The sequence below is a fragment of the Puntigrus tetrazona genome, chromosome 20 (genome assembly GCF_018831695.1).
Source record: "Puntigrus tetrazona isolate hp1 chromosome 20, ASM1883169v1, whole genome shotgun sequence".
Taxonomy (NCBI): Eukaryota; Metazoa; Chordata; class Actinopteri; order Cypriniformes; family Cyprinidae; genus Puntigrus; species Puntigrus tetrazona.
The window spans coordinates 5,984,423-6,005,825 of NC_056718.1; the positions used below are offsets into that span (position 1 = coordinate 5,984,423).

The window sequence follows — 21,403 nt, forward strand, 5'->3', positions numbered from 1 at the left end:
TCAGTTTCAAAGTTTTTATTACGTTAAATATCTGTGGACTGTATCTAAAAGTTAATGCCCTATCATGTTGGAAATATGCTCTACACCAAAGCCAACCCTAAACCTACCTGATAGTGTTAGCAAATGCAAAACCGATATAAAAATGGCATCTGTTGAAGCAACCGTATCATTTCAACTTCCTTTTTAATTGAACTGTTTTGTTGAACCCCAGTAACAAGCTATTCGAACCAGAGCTCCTCGCCTCTCGAGTAAATCTCTGTACTCCATGAACTACAGAACAAACAACCCATAGATATAAAGCTGGATATATGTGATGCTAACTTTCAAAAGCATTCGTTTTCAAAAATCCCAGCACATTAATATTGTTTTAAAGTCACACGATATTCAAGTAATTGTGCAAAAAGTCTGCTTTGTTAATCGAAACTTATACATTTGTGTGTATTTGTACTGCCTCTAGTGTTCATTTCTTTTGGAAACTGCAGTGATATGTGCTTATGGGTACATACTAGGACACATTTTGTGTCTCGCTAAAAGGTGCACCATTTATGCCATGAGACCAGGTACATCATGAGAGTTTTTAACAGAAGATAACATGCTAAAATCGCATTAATTCTACTCTTAAATCTTCAAATGCTCAAAAAAAAAGGTCCAATTCAGTTTCATTACGAGTGACTAACCGTAACCTCAATTTTTTTGTTCTTCAAAACAAAAGCTGTATCAAAGGTTTGAACAGATGAGTCAAAATCATTTTTGTGGTAATCAACATAATGCCACAAATGCTGTCGACTGATATGAAACCCAGAATGCTCCTTTAATCAGAGTCAGACTAATTCAGTTGGCGGTTTAATGTTCTCTGTGTCTTGACTGGATTCTGAAGCACATCACTGTGATAAAATCAAAGACAATGTCTAGACAGCGTCATGAGAAAAGCACCAATTCATCTCTTCAGCGGAGCATGACAGACAACAGGTCTCTTGTCCTACCGCCAATTGTTTTATAATATCTGTTTTCATAAGTTCATTTCACATTCAACAGTCTCATATCGTACTTTTTATACTCTGTATTTTATCCATTTATAATATTAGATTCTTTTTATGTGTGCATGCTTTTTTTACCATTACAGTTTCCCACTACAGGTCAATTTTGGACAGCAATGTGCTGATGCATTTATGTCTGTGTCTGAAGTTCACAGTTGTGTTTGCAGTTTAGCTTCAATAAAGTAGGGAGGAAGTTCTGAAAATTAAAGGATATCATCATAAAACCTCAAGCTTTTCAATTTCACAACATGAACGAAAATTGGGTTCCTCATGATACGAGTCTTTTATATTTAAAACATTATACTTTTAACACAGAGCTACAAAGAAAGGGAATTAGTCGTGATCCACAGGGTTGCCATGGCTTGTGAAAATAAGTACAATTTAGCATGTATTATAAAAGAATATTTAGGGGTATTAAAGATGTAATACCTCAGAAATAATATACTTAATTATGACTTAAATATAATGTTTTTGGACACTTAATTGCATGTTATTTAAAATAAAATAAATTATAGTTTAAATTTATATAAGATAAGAGTGCTTTTCTGACCTACATCTTTATATGCATCTTTTGCTGCCTTTGTGCTAAAAGGTACTGACAAGCTCTTAAGGTGAATTAAAGGAACAGTCCACTATTTTCTATTTTTGAATCCATTCAGATGATCTCTGGGTCTGGCGGTAGCACTTTTATTTCCATCGGTCTTAGTGCACGATGTAACTACAGAAGAGTCAAGTTGAAAAAAATAAATGAATAAATAAACTATAAATAAGATGCTACCGGTCTAATCAGATTCATTGATCTATGCTATGCTGCAGCTAAAAGTACTACCTCCCAGACCCGGATCTCAGCTGAATGGATTCAAAAATAGTGAACCTCAACACTTTGACTCTAGGGGAGTTGGAATATGAGCCTTTTTTAAAAAAAAAAATAGTGAAGTGTCCCTTTAAAATATACTTTGATGTAATTTGTATTGAAACTTGTATGTCAAGCATTTAAATGTTTATAATTGAAATTTAGTCAAATATAGCATAACGTTTTTTTGTTTTAGTTAGGTAAACAGATCAAAATAGACAATTATTACAAAATGGAATTTTGGAATGGAAAATGGAATACGTAAGTAAATAAAGAAATAAATAAAAGCTATCCCTTTAAGTGGACTTTATTTCATGGACATAATATCACCTGCAAGTACTTTTTTAAGAACTGAAGTACAATATGTGCTCTTGTTTCATTTCATCCTTTAAACCTGCTTTGTTGAGTCATTTAGCAGAATCTCCCATTGCAAAAGCATAAAAGCTATCTATTCATCAGCGTTTCTTCGTTTGTCACACAAATCAACCTTAAATCTGGTAAAACAGGAACGAAATGGAACATCTCTAACTAGACATTTGGTGGTCTTCCAGATGAGTTTCAGTACATCATTCTAACACAAGGAGGCACTACAGACAACACACTCATGAACTGTAAATGAACATTTATTATTCCCTGACAGTGAGGAAGTGCAGATCGAGATATAACTCCACTCAAGAGCGGGATTAGAGGAATCTAAATGAGATAAAACCATCAGATGTTGAAACGATGACTACGGAATGCTTTTAGACGTTTCCACTCAGCGTGAGATTGCGTGCTATCGTTGCAAATTCAGATTGAGTTAAGCCCTTTCACGACATTTCGCTTCCTCTATTTGCTGGGAGATAGAAATGTATCCAGGGGTTAGAGTTGATAAGTGAGTTAAGATCTTCAAATGCAGCAAAATAAAGTTTTAAATGAACGAGAGCCACTTGGAAGTGGAAGTTTAGCCAAAGACATTTGAACTTTCTTAGTAAACCAAGAACACCAGCTCCACCAGTCGATCAGCATGGATTCAAGCCAGTCTGGTCTTTTCGGTACAGCTGAGAAGAAGGGCCTGGTAATCTTGAGCTTCAAAACAGATCTCAATAATGCCCCAAACTGTGCTCAGATTTTCCAAGACACCAAAATATGCAAAACTAATTAAATCAAACAGTATGCTTCCAAGATCAAACCAAACTGTTTTTAATGCTCCAAAAGCAGCACCTAGTGGTAAAGAATGAATTTGCATTTTCATTCAGACCGACATGAACAGATCAACAAGTGGGCGGCCAATATGCTAATGTTTCATGTTGACATCAAGGTCAACGTCTTGGGACTCTGGGTTTACCTTTCAGATTTAAAACTTTGCAGGATGTTTTCATTCATTGCGTTGCACACTGCATGAAAGGTAATTTTCAAAAATCCATAATAAGGGCAATAAAAATATGGTTGCCAGTTAATTTCTTTATTTAAAGCTACAGTTCGTAAGTTGTGCCTCTTTGCCGCCGTCTATGTTTGAAAACCTGGAATTCTGTATTTAGTATTCACAGATTCTAGACTACGTTTTGGAATATATGACACAAATAAGAATTTTTACTGTACATTGTCATATAATCAAGTGACAAGTCTGCCATGTCCTGACAAACTGAGGGAAAAAAGTATTACAATAAATAAATCAATGATGATTAAATCTAATGAGTGATCAGTTCATAACACATCAAACTGTGCAAACAATTACAGTTATTATTTTTATATTTTTATTGTCAATTTATTAATGTTAACAACATTAACATTGTGTGAGAAAAAGCTAGAAATAATTTGAAATAACTCAATATTTATGTTTGCAGACGTGATATAATGACGCCATGCTTAAATTTTCGGCAAAGCCTACCTGTATCATTTAAAATAAAAACCATTATTACAAGCTAACTAGTGAGTGAGGTTTTGAACACTGGCTGGATATGTACTTGCTCAAATATTGATTATGGATAATTTTTAACCAAAAACAAAAGTAGCTTTAATTAACCCCTTTGAAGTTTCAAATATTATCGATGTGTTCTGTTGACATAATAACGTTGATCATTAAATTAACTTAATACTGTGTGTAATTTAAACTACATTATTTTGTCACATAGCTTTCAGGTTATGGAATCATAAAATTGTGATTTTAACAGAAACTATACAATGACTAAAGGTGTATTAGTTGATGTACTAAGAAATGTCAACTTCAGTTCATACATTACTTAATGCTCTTTTTACATTTACAAATTTTGTGAAAAAATAGCTTACTTAGTCACTAACCCTAAACCACAATATTCCATGTTAACATATTAATTATTAATTTATAATCACACTCTGTAAAGGTCATACACTGCAAAAAAAAAAAAAAAAAAAAAAATAAATATATATATATATATATATATATATATATATATATATATATATATTTTTTTTTTTTTTTTTTTTTTTTTTTTTTTCACACAAACACATTAAATATTTAATATGTTAAAATTTGTATATAAGAAAATAATACAGGTAAATACATGTAAATATTTTCAAATACTGTAAATAAATACTGTGTGTCAGTCATAAATAAATTAAACAGTTAAGCCTTACTAATAAACTAAATATGTTTTAAAAACACAATATCCAGGTTTATATTAAGCATGGTATAAGCATTTATTTGATAGCTTATACATTTACTTAAACATTGTATATTTTATTTTAGAAGAAACATCTGAGACTGATCTTGCCTGGACATTTCTTACTCTTTAGCTTAATGCCTAACCTTTTCAGGTATGAAACTGTTACAAATCATGCATGTTAGACACATCTATCTGGTTAAGCACACTGGAACACACTTATAATGAAATCAAATTTGAAGTTCAGAGTTATCCCTGAATGGTTAATTAGTGAGCGTATCCACTTTAATGTCACATACAACCCAGCCAGGCTATCATTTCTCTTGGGCACTGACAGTCTCTAATAAGGTCAGCAAGAAGACAGGCTTCATTTTTTTCCTACGCAAACATGACAATGCTCTATGTGCTGATGATTTGCACAAAGTAGTCCTAGCTCCTCAGAACAAGGAGACCATTGGTACTTATTCCATAATTAACCTTCAAGGAGGAAGATGTCAGATATATGTCAGGAACTTATTAGTTGAATAACTGTGTAGCAGTCAGTACGACCTATGTGTGCTTCATTTCATAATTCAGAATGAAAATCAGAGGCAGTATACAACAAAGCACAATGTGTGAAATATTATATACTACAATGCAGTGGACTCAAATTGTCCTTGCATTTTGGTACTCATTTTATTCAGATCTGTTTTGACAGATATGTTAAATCTTCCAAATGAAATCAGTGGTGATCTAATATGATATTTTTGACTGACTGTTTTCCGTACTGTTAAAATAAAAGCTCCTACACTGTCAACAAAAGGGTCCCTTTTATGGCACTTACCAGCAAAACCGAAAAAATGTATATGCCAGTGCAGTTTATTATTTCCTCTGGCATTATGGCACAAATAAATATAAAATATCAAATAAAAGTGTATCACTACCACATGTTTTAACAGCAAAGTCTTACACTACATCATGGATCCTGTTTGTATTGATCCTTCCTTCTTAGGCATCAATGGTTCCCACAGGCCTTAAACAATAACACTAGATAATCAATTATCGGCTTCAATTGCATTTTGCGTCACATACATCTATTTCAGTAAAAGAAACTGGACAAAACAGACAGTTTTTCCTTAGAGATATTTAAAACCAATAGATTTATCTATTATCTATCTTATCTATCTTAAGAAAGCCATGACTCACCTGTAGGTAGTGTGAGGACCGGAATGATGGTTTAAGGTCCTGATGCATCATGGGCTTCTCTAGGTTTAGGGAGGACTTTCGGTAGGCCTCTTTGGCCTGGCTGACGGTAAGTGTTGACCAGGAGCTCCTCTTCATGAACTTCCCCTCAGGTGCCATGGACAGACCCTCGCAGGCCGAACACTTGACGTCATTGTTGCTTTTGGAGGTTTTGAGAGAGTGGTCTCCAAAGTGAGTGTGCATGGATTCTGGGAAACTGTGACCGACATGCTCATGGTGGTGGCGGCTCAAGGCGCTGGCCGTACGGTAGGTGCTGTCGCTGTCTAGGTTGTCATCCGAGCTCCACCAGCCCCCTGTCCCAGACCGGTGCCTACGCTCCTTGCTTTTACTGCGCTTGCTGCCATGCTTGGATGAGTGATGATTGCCATGGTGATGGTGATGGCTTCCCCCGCCTCCACTCTCACCTTTGGTGCCATTCATCTTAGACGATCCCTCCAGTGAGTGGGACTTGGTGAAGAGCTTCTGGACGGAGTGCACCAGGTGTCGGATGCGACCGGGGCTCTCGCTGCGCTGCTCCCCACCAGCGGCGGCAGATGTGCGTTGGTACTGGAGCGTGTGGAAGCCGTCACGATGAAGCGGAAGCTGTTTTTCGAACTGGTCCAGCAGGTTTGCGGGGATGCGGTTGCTCTTGCTGCTGACGTGGTGAGAGGCAGATGTTGCAGCAGCGACGGCAGCGGATGTGGCTGAGGTGGTGATGGCTGCACAGTCTTCCCGGGCAGCTGGGTCATAGTACTGCGAACTGTAGTGCATTCTGGGAAAGGTGCTGCTGGAGACGTGGTCGGCGGGGGCAGTGGAAGTGAGCGCCACGGGTGACATGATCATGCAATCGGAGTGAATGGAGCTGCGGGGGGAGAGCCGATGATGGAAGTCCATGGCGCAGGTCTCCGTGGGGCTGAGCAGGTAGGAGTGGCGCAGATCCGTCACGTGCATGCCATGCAGGTCATGAAGATGCTCGCACTCCGCCAGTCCACACGGGGGCAGTGTGGGAATCTGGTGCGGTGCACGACCACCTGATAAGCCCTTCATGTTCCTGGGTGGAGCGAGGCTACTATCCTCATTGAAATCTCGGGATGGTGACCAGGGCGAATACTGCTGGTCTGGAATAAAGATAAAGATTAAAGGTGATCAATTTTACTAGATCAATCTCAACTTTATTTCTATCATCACAACTCGTCTGGTAATAAGACAAAGTTCTATCTGCTGTGCTGCTGTTGCAAAGCAAGTACATGAACTTGCTAGTGCCAATGCATATGGAGTTGTGAGTATGTAAGACACACTGCTGCTGCACAAGTAGCATATATAATAACCTGTAGCAGATCTATACAGGTGGGGAAGGTAAAGGGTTTTGGAGGTCTAGTGCATGCTAACCAGCCATTCACTCATTCCCTGCCACTGACAAGATATCTCGTCATTTAAGAGATTAATTCCAACCCCCCAAGACAAGTTTTTATATCATTCCCTATTCTAGGTGTATTACAGTAAGGAAAGCCCTAGCGCATGTTCTGAATGCGTTATGGGACTTCTCGTGACTACCAGGCTCTGAAAAAATATGATTGTCATAAGCGGAAGGATCAGAGACAATACAGATCATAATGCAGATCATATGTTTAGATCCTGCATGTATATCATGTTTTGACCATTTTGAATCTGATTAGGATGAAATAGGCTAGTCAGACGGAGAAGCGTTTACAGGCACAGAAATAACTCTGGTTATGTTGTGGAAAGATCGATAATGTCGATCGGTAATATATATATATATATGTAGGTATGTTGACTAAATGTGTGAGTGCTGGTGCGCACATGTATAAATGTGTTTGTATACTGTATGTATTTGTGTGTGTTTGTGTATAAATGTGTGTGTATCTGTTTGTTAGTTATGTTTGTATTCATATAATATACACATATCCAAAATGCATTCAAGTGATGATAAAACATGAACACATGAAGACAAAATAAAATAGTTTTTTTTTAATTTAAAAGCAGAGGCTTGGTTCTTTATTTACATAATTATATAAATATAACTGTAAAATTTAAGTCAAAATCATCACATGTAATGCATAAGTTCAGCTTTTAAAATAAATGGAATTGCCACACTTTATAGAGCATTGGCTGCACTGCAGGTTTTAGGAATCCTTTATCCATGCTGAACATATTTGGGTTGAACTGTTCTGAAAAAGTACTGTAATACAACTTGATCACTGATTTCAAGTTATGTCCTCTTTTGGAAGCACAAATAAAGTAGTTTTACTTTTCACAAGAGTCTCCTGAACATGGCGCCCGCAACAACACTACAGCGACAATAATAGTTTTGCCTTCTTCATGATTTGAACCTTTATTAAGCCCTAGTTGCAAGATGAATTCTGTTACTAATTAAAAACATTGCGACACGTTTAGGAAGATTTTAAAATGTTGTTCATGTGAGAAGTACACAGTTTTCCAACAAATCATTTAAATGCAGTAGCTAGATTTAAATATACATGCTTCCCTTCTAGCAGTTGAAAATAGTATGTCAAAAGAATGTTATGCCTGAATGTAGTACCTGTAAATATTATTTTAAATTGAGATTTTGAAGTGCAAAAACATCATCTGGGTCCGTGAACAGAAGTAAAGTGACACTATTGACGCTAGCAAGTTACATGATAATGACAACAGGAAAAAGTGGTATATTCATAATGTACTAAACTCATTTATAATATATAGGTTCTGGTTTGTTCAGCTGGTTTAACACTGCAAATGTGAGCAATGCATATTTGTGCAAATGACAGCATCAAGCAGAAGTGTTGCATGAGCAGCATGAACAAAAAAATATGTGTGAAAAATGCAAAGAATAAGCTTGTCAAGTGTGTTTTAACAAGAAATGGAGTGTGTCAGAAAAGAAGAATCAAATTCTATAACGAAGTATGGCTGAAACGACTTGATTGGAGCTGTTTTCTTGGTTGTGTTCTACGTTAATGTGAATCCCCCTTTAACAAACTTTCAAGACTTCCAAGTTTATAAATGACCAACTTCTAACGTAATAAAGAACATATTTTATTATTTTCAAAAAAGAAGTACCTAGTCTGTTTTCTGGCATAGTCTCTCAGTTACTTTTTAGAACAAATCAGTTAAGTGAATCATTCAATGACTCACTCAGTCAGACAGTCACTTGACTCATTTCTGACTGAATCATTTGAATGAATGGTTCAGTCATCAAGCCATAAAGGAAATCACCTGTTTTGTTTTGTTTTTTACCAAACGAATGAATGAATAGTTCAATGACTCATTTAGCTCCTGCTTGAATTAGTGTTATTGAGCGAATCGCCACCACTGATGCACAAGCTGACAGTTCGTCTGGAACACAGACATGAGTAGTGATAAAAAATGTAAAACTGTTCAACCATTGCAAGGATCAGAACTGTTGTAATGTTATTATTCTAAGTCTATGTATTACATCCATGAATTATTACATTTTTAATCATTTAAAACTCAAATCTAACCTATTGTAGTTTGATCTACTTCAGTGTTTTTTCATATTCAAAACGTGATGGTGTACAAAGATTCCCAGAGGTCAGAAATATTGTGGTCTGGGACAAAAAAGTACTGGTTCACTGTATTGCATTAGCAGCTAACATAAGCGATTCAAGTTGTTACCCTAAGGCCTTTCTCGGTCTTAAGTGATCTGTCTACATACACCACAGAAAAGCAGAGAGAGCTGCTACTGCACACCACATGCATTTATCTCCCATGCTGAGGTACCCCACCACTTAAAATATCAGCCATACAACCAACTGATCAGGTCAGGTCTGAACGTCCAAAGAGCTCCAGACATCTTTATTTGCATTAAATTTTTAAGCCCTTGTAAAAAAAGTACACTTTAGCATACTTTCAAAAGGCTACCTATTACAGAATTATAATTTAAAAGAAAATACAATAGTGTGAAAACAAATAATGTTAATTGCATAAATCGTATTTACAACTAAATTAAACTGCTTTATAGTTATAGTGCTTTAAGTTATATTAAAGGGGGTCGTGACATGAGAAATCAAATTTGCCTTGTTCTAGATGTTTTGGTCTTTGTATCATTAAAACGTCATGCAGGTTTTATAGCTTAAAACATTCTTCTTATTAAAACAAAGCATTTATTTAATCAAGCTAGTTTTGGATCTGAGGTAAAAATATGACAACTCCCGGGCATAAACATTTGCATAAACACTGCAGAGCAAGACATCAGCGAACAGTCATCTTAGTACTTAGTGGTTTGACCCATCTAACTTGATTACAATGAATGTGTCACGTAGCATCAAAAGCAAATGGAAATGACAAACACAGCTGCTATCTTGTCTACACTGGATAAAGTTTGAAAATACATAAGTGCTTTCTGATACACTCCACATGCTTGAGTCTGTCATCAAGAAGACAAATGGGATGAAAGAAAGTTCACATTGATACAACATTAACACAAAAGAACACTTATTGATAATCCCAACTCAAAAAACAGACTGTAAATTTTAGGCCAAATCACCAAGATTAATTGTCAAAGACACAGCATGTCATGACTATCCCATGGGTAAAATAATTAAAGACTTTTTTGTATGGATCTTTCCTCCTCTCAGGATGATGACCAGGCTGAAATTCCTTAAAGAGACCTTTTAACCTCTGCTCTTCACAGAACTACAGAAATGGCACACTCCCGGTTAATAACTCCGCATCCCCAGCCAACGTCCAACCATTGGCTTCCCAAAACTGACTTCCTGCCAATCAGCAACCCCGTGAAGCAACTTCAGCAACGATGACCACAAAAAGGGAATCCCGTAACACTTGGTACAAACCTCCAGGTAAATTTAATATAAATTTGAACCTCTATAAAGAACTCAATGTAGGGCTAATTAAGTGATTGCTGGTTGTTTAGGTAACAATTGCATTTCCTGCAACTTGTATAGATGTGTGTGAATGCGTGTTTTTGTGTTAGATTAGTTTATGTCTTAGATTTACCTAATAAAGCCTTATCTATATTGAAAAGAGAAGTGTTACATGTCTTAATTAAGGATTTTGAGATCCAGAGTTAATGTTACATGGCTCATTCAGTAAATCACTGGCCGACTCAGTAATCAGCATTAAAACAGTGATTCAGTTCACATTAAATGATACTTGTTTTCACTATAATTCAATCAGCTTGTCTTTGTACAGATATTACAAGGATTACAACATAAGGAACAAGTGGATAGTTTATTTTTAATAGCATCCCGGATCATGTCCAAGGATTGTTTGGAGTATTTTGTTTCGTAAACGAGACACAGTTACATGGAGAGTTCTCAAAAAAGCATTAGTCGAAAGATGAAGTGGTACCAGATCTGAATGCAGATGCATCATAAAACTGTAAGTAAATAATTTCATAATGCTTTGTCTGGAATGTAGAGGGTTTTTCATTTTGAAGAGGCATGATAAAGGTAACTATATTAGCATCCACGCCAGCAAATGATACTGTCTAAGTGAAGGGGATCTCGATTCCAGTCATCACGTACCCCTGCTCTGCACATTTTGTATGCTTCTCTTATCACTTTCGAACTTTTGTTCTATTTTAATGTAAGTGCCCCGTGAAGTAGACATCGGGATAATTCCAGCTTGCGAGACGTGAATTTCAATTGTAGTTATTTACAGAGGTATGTGATGTCACAGTCGTCCGTGTGCAAAGTAAACTGTGAAGTAAACTTTAACGGATTTCCCCTGCTCAGGGAATAGGCTGCAATGAACACTGTGTAGGGACCATGTCGTTCGGCACACAGCTCATTTCTAAAGAGCTGATTACTGGAAGCAGGCGTGTTAACTAAAGAGAGACGTGCAAAAGCAGAGAAGAATAGGGGTACACGAGGACCGGGATTGAGAACCACTGGTGCACGTGTGTCTGCCGCTTTAAATTCTCAAGCTTGTTATAGCAGTATGGATTCTGATTGAATGTCAATGACTCTGCTATTCTTTAACATTGAGAACAATGTTTAGAATGTTATCTTTATCGTTATCTTTACAGTTATAGTCATTAGTGTTAACATGCCTTTTAAATCAAAAAGCATATTTATTAGGTTTTTTTGTAGCAAATTTTTAAACAGCAAATGCACTTGTGTGTGTTCAGGCACAACTGAATTATAAAGGCAATGGGAAATGAGACTCAATGGGTACAACCATTTTAGACAATGCGGCGACTATTTTTTTGCTAATCTAGCAAAAGTGGATGCATTAGCCCTGTAAGTGCACCTTCAATGCAAATATAAAGGTACAAAGTGTATTTAGAGGCTCAAAGTTCAAATTGTTAAAGGTTTGGGGGTGTACACTTTGGCAATCGGAATTGGGTGTAATTTTCCTGCAGATTTACATGAGATGAGACATGTATCCATACCTAAGTGCCCATGACCAAAATGCCTAATTAGCAAATGTACTTCTGGGACTGAATGCACCATCCAGGCAACTGACATGAAATCAATGGAAATGCTAATAGATAACTAACAGGAATTATAAAACCCTTCGCTTTATACTACTGCAAAACTATATCCAAATATATCACAATAAAAGGTAATAATATTTAACTGTCTGTCAGAAAGGCTCTCTTGTTCTGACTAATGGGAACCTGAAGGAAACTTCTCTCTCTCTCTCTCTTTTTCTCTCTCCCTTTGCAATAAATTCTATTTTATAAGCTTTGATTGTGAGTTAAACTAATGTTGACAGAAAAGGAATCTTCTTTCAATTCCTTCAAAAGAATTGTGACCACAAGAGAAAAAAGGGTTTGCATATTTATGATGTAACATTTGGGAAACCTGATAGAACTGAATTCAACATTAAAAAGAGATGCCTTGAACTCCCAGAGAATACAAATCTGTAGTTTAGTTACAAGTATGGATGCTTTTATCCAAAGCGACTTACAGCACGCACCTTGAAATTAACCTTGATCAACCAGAAGGTTAATTTGCTCGCAGAAAGAGCACAGTGGTGATAGCTAAGATGGATTCACATGGCTTATCACTAACAGTACAAGTTTAACCAACCACTAAGTTGGTCCGTTTCAGCTTCTTTTCAAAGGAAATATGTAGCATTGAAGTCTGCTTTAGGAGACTTCCAAAGACATATGAAAGTTTTATGTGAGGAGCAAAAAAAAGATACCCTGCATCATTATACTCTTATTTGTTACATACTGTTTTTGTTACAGGGGTCATGAACTGCCTTTTGTATTATTTTGGACTGTTCTATGAGATCTATTTATAATGTTATCAGGGTTTTTACGTAAAAAAAACATCATAATTGTAATTGTCTTTTCTGTCTTGTCTTTAACCTCCTCATTTTAAATGCTCCATTTGAAAAAGCATGGCAGACTGCAGACTCATAATGAAAGCCATTGTTAAAACTTGCTAACAATTGTGTATATTTAATAGCATGCTGTCTTTATAGATGATTTTGGTTAAAAAAATCATACATTCTCAGTACATACAAACAAAGCAATAGTGATTGCGTAATAAAAACAATTACTCACACAGTAAAATGAAGCAAAAAAAAGACTGAGAACTTATTGAAACTTATTGTCTGGAAATGGTGTTCTTCCACAACTTGGGACTGTACAGCATCTTGTTGTCTTTGGAGCATCTTTTTCTAAGAATCTTTACTCATTTGTATATCAACCTCCAATCCAGCACATATGCAAATTACCATGCTTAGAGACAAAGAGTCATAAAACTATCCCTCCAAAGTTCTAGACACTATTGGCTATTAGACCTTCAAGAAGTATGACCTCCACGGAGCTCAAAAAGGCCTCGGTCCTTGCAACCTTGACTTTCCAGTCAAACCAAGACTCTCGAATCTCAGCAGATCTCTTTCTCACCTCGTTTTTACTTTCTACCTGGGAAGAAACTCCCAATCATCAGAGTCAGGACATCTTTGGAATTCATCACTCTTCAAATCAAGAACTTCAAAACCTTAGAGCAATCAAGACTTTAATCCGAGACTACATCTGGACCTTCACCAATGATGCAACGCAAGTATTGTACATTTAACTAAATGAAACCGAGGTTTAACAATAGTTACAGACCCTGTTATAAATGGTTCACAGGTGTATAACCAACTCTTTTTCATAGCTTCATTCTCTGCTTTTCCTCATGGTTTACCATCAAGCCTTCTTTCCCACTTTCCCCATGTATGAATGTATTTATGCATATGTGTTCAATTATGTGAGTTAGCGTTTAGTTAATAAAATGATAGTTTATTAACAAACAGATTAGTTGATTCTGCTACAGTTACTACTGGTAGCTGATAGTAAATGAAATTACCCGTAATTCATTGTAGATACATTTCCTTCAATGTATTTGCTACACAGTTGATCTTCTGAGGCGCTGCTTATCCACACTCGGTACCCCCCACAATCTGTTGTTTTGGCAGACAGGCATTAATATTACTTGTGTTTAGACTAACGAAAAAATCTGGATATTTTATATTTCAAAAGATCAAGAGAAATATCATTTCTCATTCATGACCCCTTTAAATGCTCTTATTTGTTATATAAGTAACATCTTGATTTTACTGTAAGCAAAAGTTAAATTATTTATAAAGTGCATGAGTGATCACCAGTGTTGGGTGTAACTAGTTATTGTAATTAAATTACTTATCCACTGAAAAATTAAAGTAAGTGATTGCTGTTCATCATTAAGTCAAGTGATTGCTGTATATCATTAATTCATCATATAATATATATATATATATATATATATATATATATATATATATATATATATATATATATATATATATATATATATATATAAAATAATATCAAAACATAAAGATCTAAAGATAAAATTTAGTGCAGTCTTTAACCTTCTGTTCCCCAGAACATTCACTTTTAGTTTTTCCTGATTCACAAAGAAATCATACAGACTAATATCAGTTGAATCTAGAAATAGTCTATTGAAGAAAAATAGGACATAATATGTATATATATATATATATATATATATATATATATATATATATATATATATATATATATATATATATATATAAAATTCTCAAATAGCGAGGTATCAGATATGTGAAAACTATCGTCTACTTTTAAATGAACACATTTAAATCGAAAACAAATATTATCTGATGTAATCCATATGAAAGCAATGTACAGTCTTTAATTAGCAAAGTAATTTAAATACAATACTGATGATGTAATTAGTAACTGTAATTAATTATGTTTTGAAAGTAACTTACCCAACACTGGTACCCACCAACTTTTTCAGTGGGGCTGGTTCCATAAGAATCTTTTCCATTCATATTTACCCAATAGGGTTTATATAAAGTCTTGTTAAACCGTTATGGGCCATGAACCAACCAAATCATCTACAAGGAGAATCACAACTTTTATTTAACGCAATAAAATGTATTTCAATATCAAATCCATTACAGACAAATTTGCTTTTAGACAAACTCAACAATATTAAAATGCATTTAAAATATGTTATTTTTTCTTTTTTTTCAGTGTGTAAAAGCCAATCTGCCAGTCTAATGTAGCATGTGTTCTCATCGTCTGGGATAACAGCTTAATATCAGTAAATGACAAATTAAAGCGAAGATGCTAATGTGCCAGAGGAGAAATCAGAGCAGGAAACACCTTTAGCACTAAATCTCCTCTTACATAATGCAGAGAGCCCATAATCCATTGCAGTATATCAAAGAGAATGAGATATAACACAGAGTTGTCATGGTAACCATTGCTGAGAACTCTGACCATGAAAAGCAGATTTTAGAGTTTGTTACACAGGGATGACAGTAATTCACAGCAGGACTGCTGTTCGCAGCCGTCACCGGATTTCAACCAAGAATTATTACAATTTATACATCTGTATACTTCAGATCTGAATGCCTGATGTCTGCGTGATAAAGAGCTCATAAGCGCAAAGACTTCAGGGTACAGTAAATGGCTCTCGCTGTAAAATTATTATTGAGCCTCCCAGTCAAAGCAGCCCACCTGAATCTACAAAATGAACCCAGCGAGGTTTAAATATGCAACATTCCCAATATTTCCTCTCCTGTTTCTCTATTTTTACAACACATCGCCACAGAAAATGATAAAGAACATGTGGTTGCCTTGGCAACTAAATGAGTCAAAGAAAGATAACCATGTGGTCTCACGTTTAGCATCTTCCTGACACACAATGACGCACGAGGACACGTTTAAGGCCACTACCTGAGCAACCGGAGAGATTTTGAATCCCGAGATTCTAGGAAACAAAAAGATATGTGTCACTGACGTCACAGAACGTGGCATTTGAGAAGAAATTTTAGCACACTGACACACTAATACAGGCTGTTATACAATCCAAAGTCTTCTAGGTACACTTCTCTCTTTCTGTGATTTATGTCCGTATTAAATGAGATTACGCTGGGAAGGTTACTTTAGAAATGTAATTACAGGTTACAAATGAATGTTTTGAACTTTTAATCATTTGGAAACATTGACAAGGCAGTAGTTTACAGTAGTACTCGATGCTGATTGCTGTATGGCTTTCCAAATCCTTGAATTAAGATTATAATCATTTCATTTTAAAGCACGGCAAAAATCAGGCTTTTACTCTGAGCTTAAATACAGATTTCAAAAAACTGGTTCATGTTAAAAAAATAAAGCATATACATAAACGCAAACAGGAAACTAAAAAGTTATGTGTCCTATTCTATGTCCTACTGTTGAAACTTTGGTGCCTCATATTTGAAAGAATCAGTGCCATTTGAAAAAAGAAATCAATCAAATTTGTATGTGTGTGAAAATATTCAGATGTTTGTAATCATAAAACGTTTCGTACGCAACTGTAATTTAATTTCACGTTTTCTCTGTAATTAATACAATTATATTTAATTTGTAATTGAATTAAATAATTCTGTTAAATGTATCCAATGTAAAATGATACAATGTATACAATTAATAAAGTGCCTGAGCAGAAAAATACCATATTATAATGATTCTTCAAATTGCAACGCAATCGTTTAAATTCTACGGAAGTTACAGAGTTCAAAAGGCACTAAATAACAGGGATGACCCAGGAGAACCCAGCAATTCACCGAAGAGCCCTACAGATGAGACAGAAATTGAACTGCATTTACTTAAGGAAAGCTGCACTTGTATCTCCTCCAATGCCAGTTGCATAACTCGGCATGATCGAGTCTTTCCACCTCCACACCAAATCTGAAGCGAAACAAAAGATCACTGAAGACGAGAGCAGAGTAACAGGTATCAATCCATCTCGCGCTGCTAAAAATATCACAGAAAGGAGGGGTTCAGCTTCCCGTAAGGGGTAACCGAGGTCCCTCGAAATCACCTGCCATTAGTGTAAATATTGGTGTTGCACTGTGCTATTGGCAAACAGCTAATGGAGTAAGTGCAAGAGAGCTCGACTCTAACCTTCAACAAGATAGACAAGAGGTTTCAGGCACTGAGCTCCTCTTCACGAAATGACGGTAATCTAACCGAACACCTTAAAGAGAAAAGACAGCTGGCTTTCGCTTGCATTCAGACGAATCAACGTCTGAGAGAGAATTAAGTCAGTTCTTTGTGTTTGGTCGCAGTAAACTGTTACGTAAAGCTGAAGGCAGCGAGAGCCAGAGAAAAGAGTTGCGCTGGATCTCACCTTTGATTCAGTCTCCCACTCACACCCACTGCTGCCCTCGCGCTCTGATGGCAAGACCCATCAGCCCCTGCTAGCCAACGCCTCACCCAATAAACAGACAGAGAGGAGACAAAAGAAAAATGACCGACCTGCTCTTATAAAAATACGTATCTCAGTGCAATCTTTGTACAACGCCATTTTTACGTACCTTACAGCGCGTTTCGCCGCAGTTTCAAAGAAAATTTTTAAAAAGTGGCGCTAAAACACAGGTTCGATATGTTAACCCTGGTGACTTTTTATCACGTTGATATAGGTACATATTTTGACGGTTCAGAATTTAAATATCCGGGGACTGTTGCTAAAAGTTCATGTTGGAAATATGGGCAATAGGGCATATTTCCAACATGAACTTTTAGGGTTGGATTTGGTGTAGGGCCTACACCAAATCCAACCCTACACCTATATACAAATGCAAAACTGATATAAAAAGACACTTGTTGATGCAATCGTGACATTTGAACTTCATTTAACTGAGATTTAAACTGTTTTGTCGAACCGTAGTTACACAGGATTGAACCGGAGCTCAAAATGAATATCCATAGATATGAAGGTGGATATGTGCGATGCTAATGTTCAAAAGCACCGATCTTCAAATCTCCCGGGAATACTGTTTTGAAGTAATAACATGATGTTCTTCAAGTATATCGTGCGAAAATGATGCTTTATTAAGCGAAACTCTGTACTGTACTGTCGAAACTCTCGCTGTCATTAAGAACGTATTTTATATTGTGCAAATTCAGTCTGAATGAGCAACCGTTTTCTTGGCTGTACCAACCTTGAGTGAAAAAAAACTATTCAAATGTGTGATAATTACTCATTATAAACGGAACACTTTCCATTATATAACTAAATAGATATCGGTTTCGGAAAAAAAAAACGAACAATACATTTTAAGAGCTACAGATATACAGTACACAAGGGCCAAAACAGACACTTGTTGAGTAAGTAAAATTTGGTTTTAACCAGTAAATAAAAATGAGCTATAGGCCATTCAGCTGCCATATATTACACAAAGATATTCTAATCATTTTTACCTCATAATTTACCATCGTCAAGTTTGTCTAGGAACTTGAATTATTATACACATCAAGTCATAATTGTGTTTTTTACGTGACATACATTTTCACTACATGCTAAAATGTGACAAAACAATGGCTAAATAATGATGATAGCATCACAAAAACAAAAATATCTATTTATTAAGCACTGGGACTGTAATCAATCAATCAATCAATAAATATGTCAAGTGTAATTTAACTATAGATACATGTTTTATGTTAAACAGGTTGTTACATGAAATAACAATATTTTGCCTTTTCTGAAACACAACAACTATTTTTGTTGTGTTGATAGTAAATAACATAACCTTAAAACTGTGAGAAAATCTACAATTTTTAAAGTTATGTTTATTCATAATTTTCTTTTCTTTTCTGTTTTGTGACAGACATTCACATTTAAAATTTGTAAATTGTTTTAACATTTTAAATGGAAATGAAGAAAAGGAATAACTGACAAAAAAGATACAGAATAATAAATACAAATAAGGTTGTGACTGAAGATTTCAGATGTCTTTTTCAAGTTATAAACGAACATGACATTATATCACCATGGAAACTGCCGCATATTGCCATAAAGCTAAATGTTAAATGTAAATATTCATAATTACTAGAAGAAAAAAATGAATGCATCTTCTCTAATGCCAGGCAAACCCTGTTTCTGGAGAACGTGATGCAAAAGAAGTATATCAGATAATAGTAGACGAAATCTTCGGGGAGTTCAGGATAACAGCTGCTGCTACTGGGCTAAATTAACCTTTGAATATGTGGAGATTTTACACACACGAGTAAACAAAATAACGAACACATTGATTGAATAAAAAAAATGAGATAAATGTTAACTGAAGATGTTTCTGTCTTTTCCTGCAAGGTTCACTCAGTCCATCAGATTAGTAATACTGAGAGTATTTAAAGAATATTGTTTCTATGGGAACTATAAAATCTCGTTTTTTCTTCTTCTAAACCGTTCAAAGAGGGTAATCTGTGAATCACACATCAAAAACACCAAGTATAACAATTTTTAAATATGAAAGGATATTAAAAACACAATAAGCATGAGATGAGTATTTGGAGTCATTACTGTATTTTGGGAGGGGGCAATGGTGAAACGGAAGTCAATGGTGACCGAAAACAGCCTGATTACAAACTTTCAAAACATCTTTGTGTGGCGGAAAAAAAAAATGTATACAGGTTTAGAACTACTCGAGGGTAAAAACTGTTTAATTTTTGGGTGAACTATTCCTTTAAAGGCGAAGTGTCTTTCACACTGCAAGTTGGTCCCAGAAAATTGCAGGGAAAAAAAAAACTAAAATAAATAAAAATGTGCACAAACTGGACTGCAGCGGAGACCACAGTGCTCCTCAGCATCTGCAAGAAACCTTAACTAAAGTTTAATGAACGTAATATGCCACAAAAGTGTAGCGCCATAACTGCAACTGTAATAGTTCTTAATCCTCTCTATATTCTGGCATATATTTGAGTGCAATGACTTCTTGAACAATAAAAAATGTACAGGGCTTTATTTTTGTCCGTTAAGAGTTGATTGATTGTCCTTTGCTAATTTCTGTAGACACTGCAATACTTAATAATATACAAAAGTAGTCGATTTCCTAGTGGCATAAGGTCTAGTCATGATACTGAGCATTTCTCTCAGGCTGAATGAAGTTCTGTGAGTAAGCAGGACAGTCCCAATAATACAATAACACTGAGATCCCAGCAGCACTTTATGTGCTTCACACATATGGCACACTGTGAAAAATTCACAATGTCTAGTCAGTTAATGCTCTCCATTGTCCTCTGTTTAGAGGTCATTCTGTGAAACTAGTGTGTTTTCCTGTAAGCAAGGGTTATTTTTAAAGTACATTTTAAAATATTTCAATGTTCTCAATGTTCTTCACCGAGCATATGAAGCTAAACTATTTACTGATCCATGGAAACGAACGTTTGTTTTACTGTAAGAGTGACTGCATGTCGAATAACTCTCAGAGTAGGTTTCGTAGTTGACATACTTGTACATTTTCTCATAGTAGGTTGTGCATCCGTCTAAATAAAGCGCACCAAAAAGTGGCACTCCGACCACATGAAAGTATAAGCATCTTTTAGTCACTTTAGGTGCGTTACGAGCGTCAGCTTAATACTGTCGAAGTCGGTTTAATATAATTGACGTTGAAATAACTGGAGCTCGTAGTACAGCGCTCAACCTGTGGTTTGCAGCATAAGATTCTAGTTATTAAAGTGTTACTCCGCCTCAGAATTCAAATTTTGTCATTAATCACATACCCCCGTGTCGTTTACAAACCCATGAAAGCTAAGTTTGTCCTCGGGAACACAATTTAACACACTTTGGACGAAATCCGGGCTTGAGACTGTCCCGTTGACTGCCAAACAATTGCCACTGTCAAGGTGCATAAAAGTGAATCAGTCTAAATCAGACTTTAATCAGTTACATTGCAGATGTTATAGCGCCACGGCATGCATGTGATTTCATTACAACGGCCCTATATTGTTCAAGTATTGTGGTTGAAATTATGCAGATGTGGCGGTGTTCAGGAAAACAGTTGTGACTAGCTGGTTCATCTCCACAACAATGCATCGTACCACGGTGGTTAAAGGCACAATATGGTAGAGGTCGCATTTTCAAGACGAATACAGAGGTGAAGCTCTATGACGCAATGACAGAGCATCGAACGCTGGGAGATGAGGCTTTTACAAATCATGCTCAAAGAAGCGAAAACTCATTAATATCTATTTCATCACCTAATCACGTGTACATTGCTCTCTCCATTTTAGAACGCCACACCGATATTTATTCTACTTATATTTCTGTGTTTCTTCCAATAGGCTACCTTCTTGTCTAAGTCGGTGTATGTCTACTTTTTTGGGGGATTTTCCAAAATTTGCATAGTGTAATCGAGATCCATTATTAATGGAT

At 35.8% G+C, this 21,403-nt stretch overlaps 1 protein-coding gene across 3 annotated transcripts in view; it reads right to left on the minus strand.

The window, feature by feature from the left end:
• LOC122324731 (disks large-associated protein 2-like) overlaps positions 1–21,403 on the minus strand; it is a 96,512-nt gene that overhangs the window by 49,926 nt on the left and 25,183 nt on the right. For all 3 annotated transcript variants that reach the window (XM_043219357.1, XM_043219360.1, XM_043219359.1), the window contains exon 2: positions 5,697–6,850. In XM_043219357.1, coding sequence (XP_043075292.1) covers positions 5,697–6,779 — 1,083 coding nt within the window. In that variant the 5' untranslated portion in view covers positions 6,780–6,850. The remainder of the gene's footprint in view (positions 1–5,696; positions 6,851–21,403) is intronic.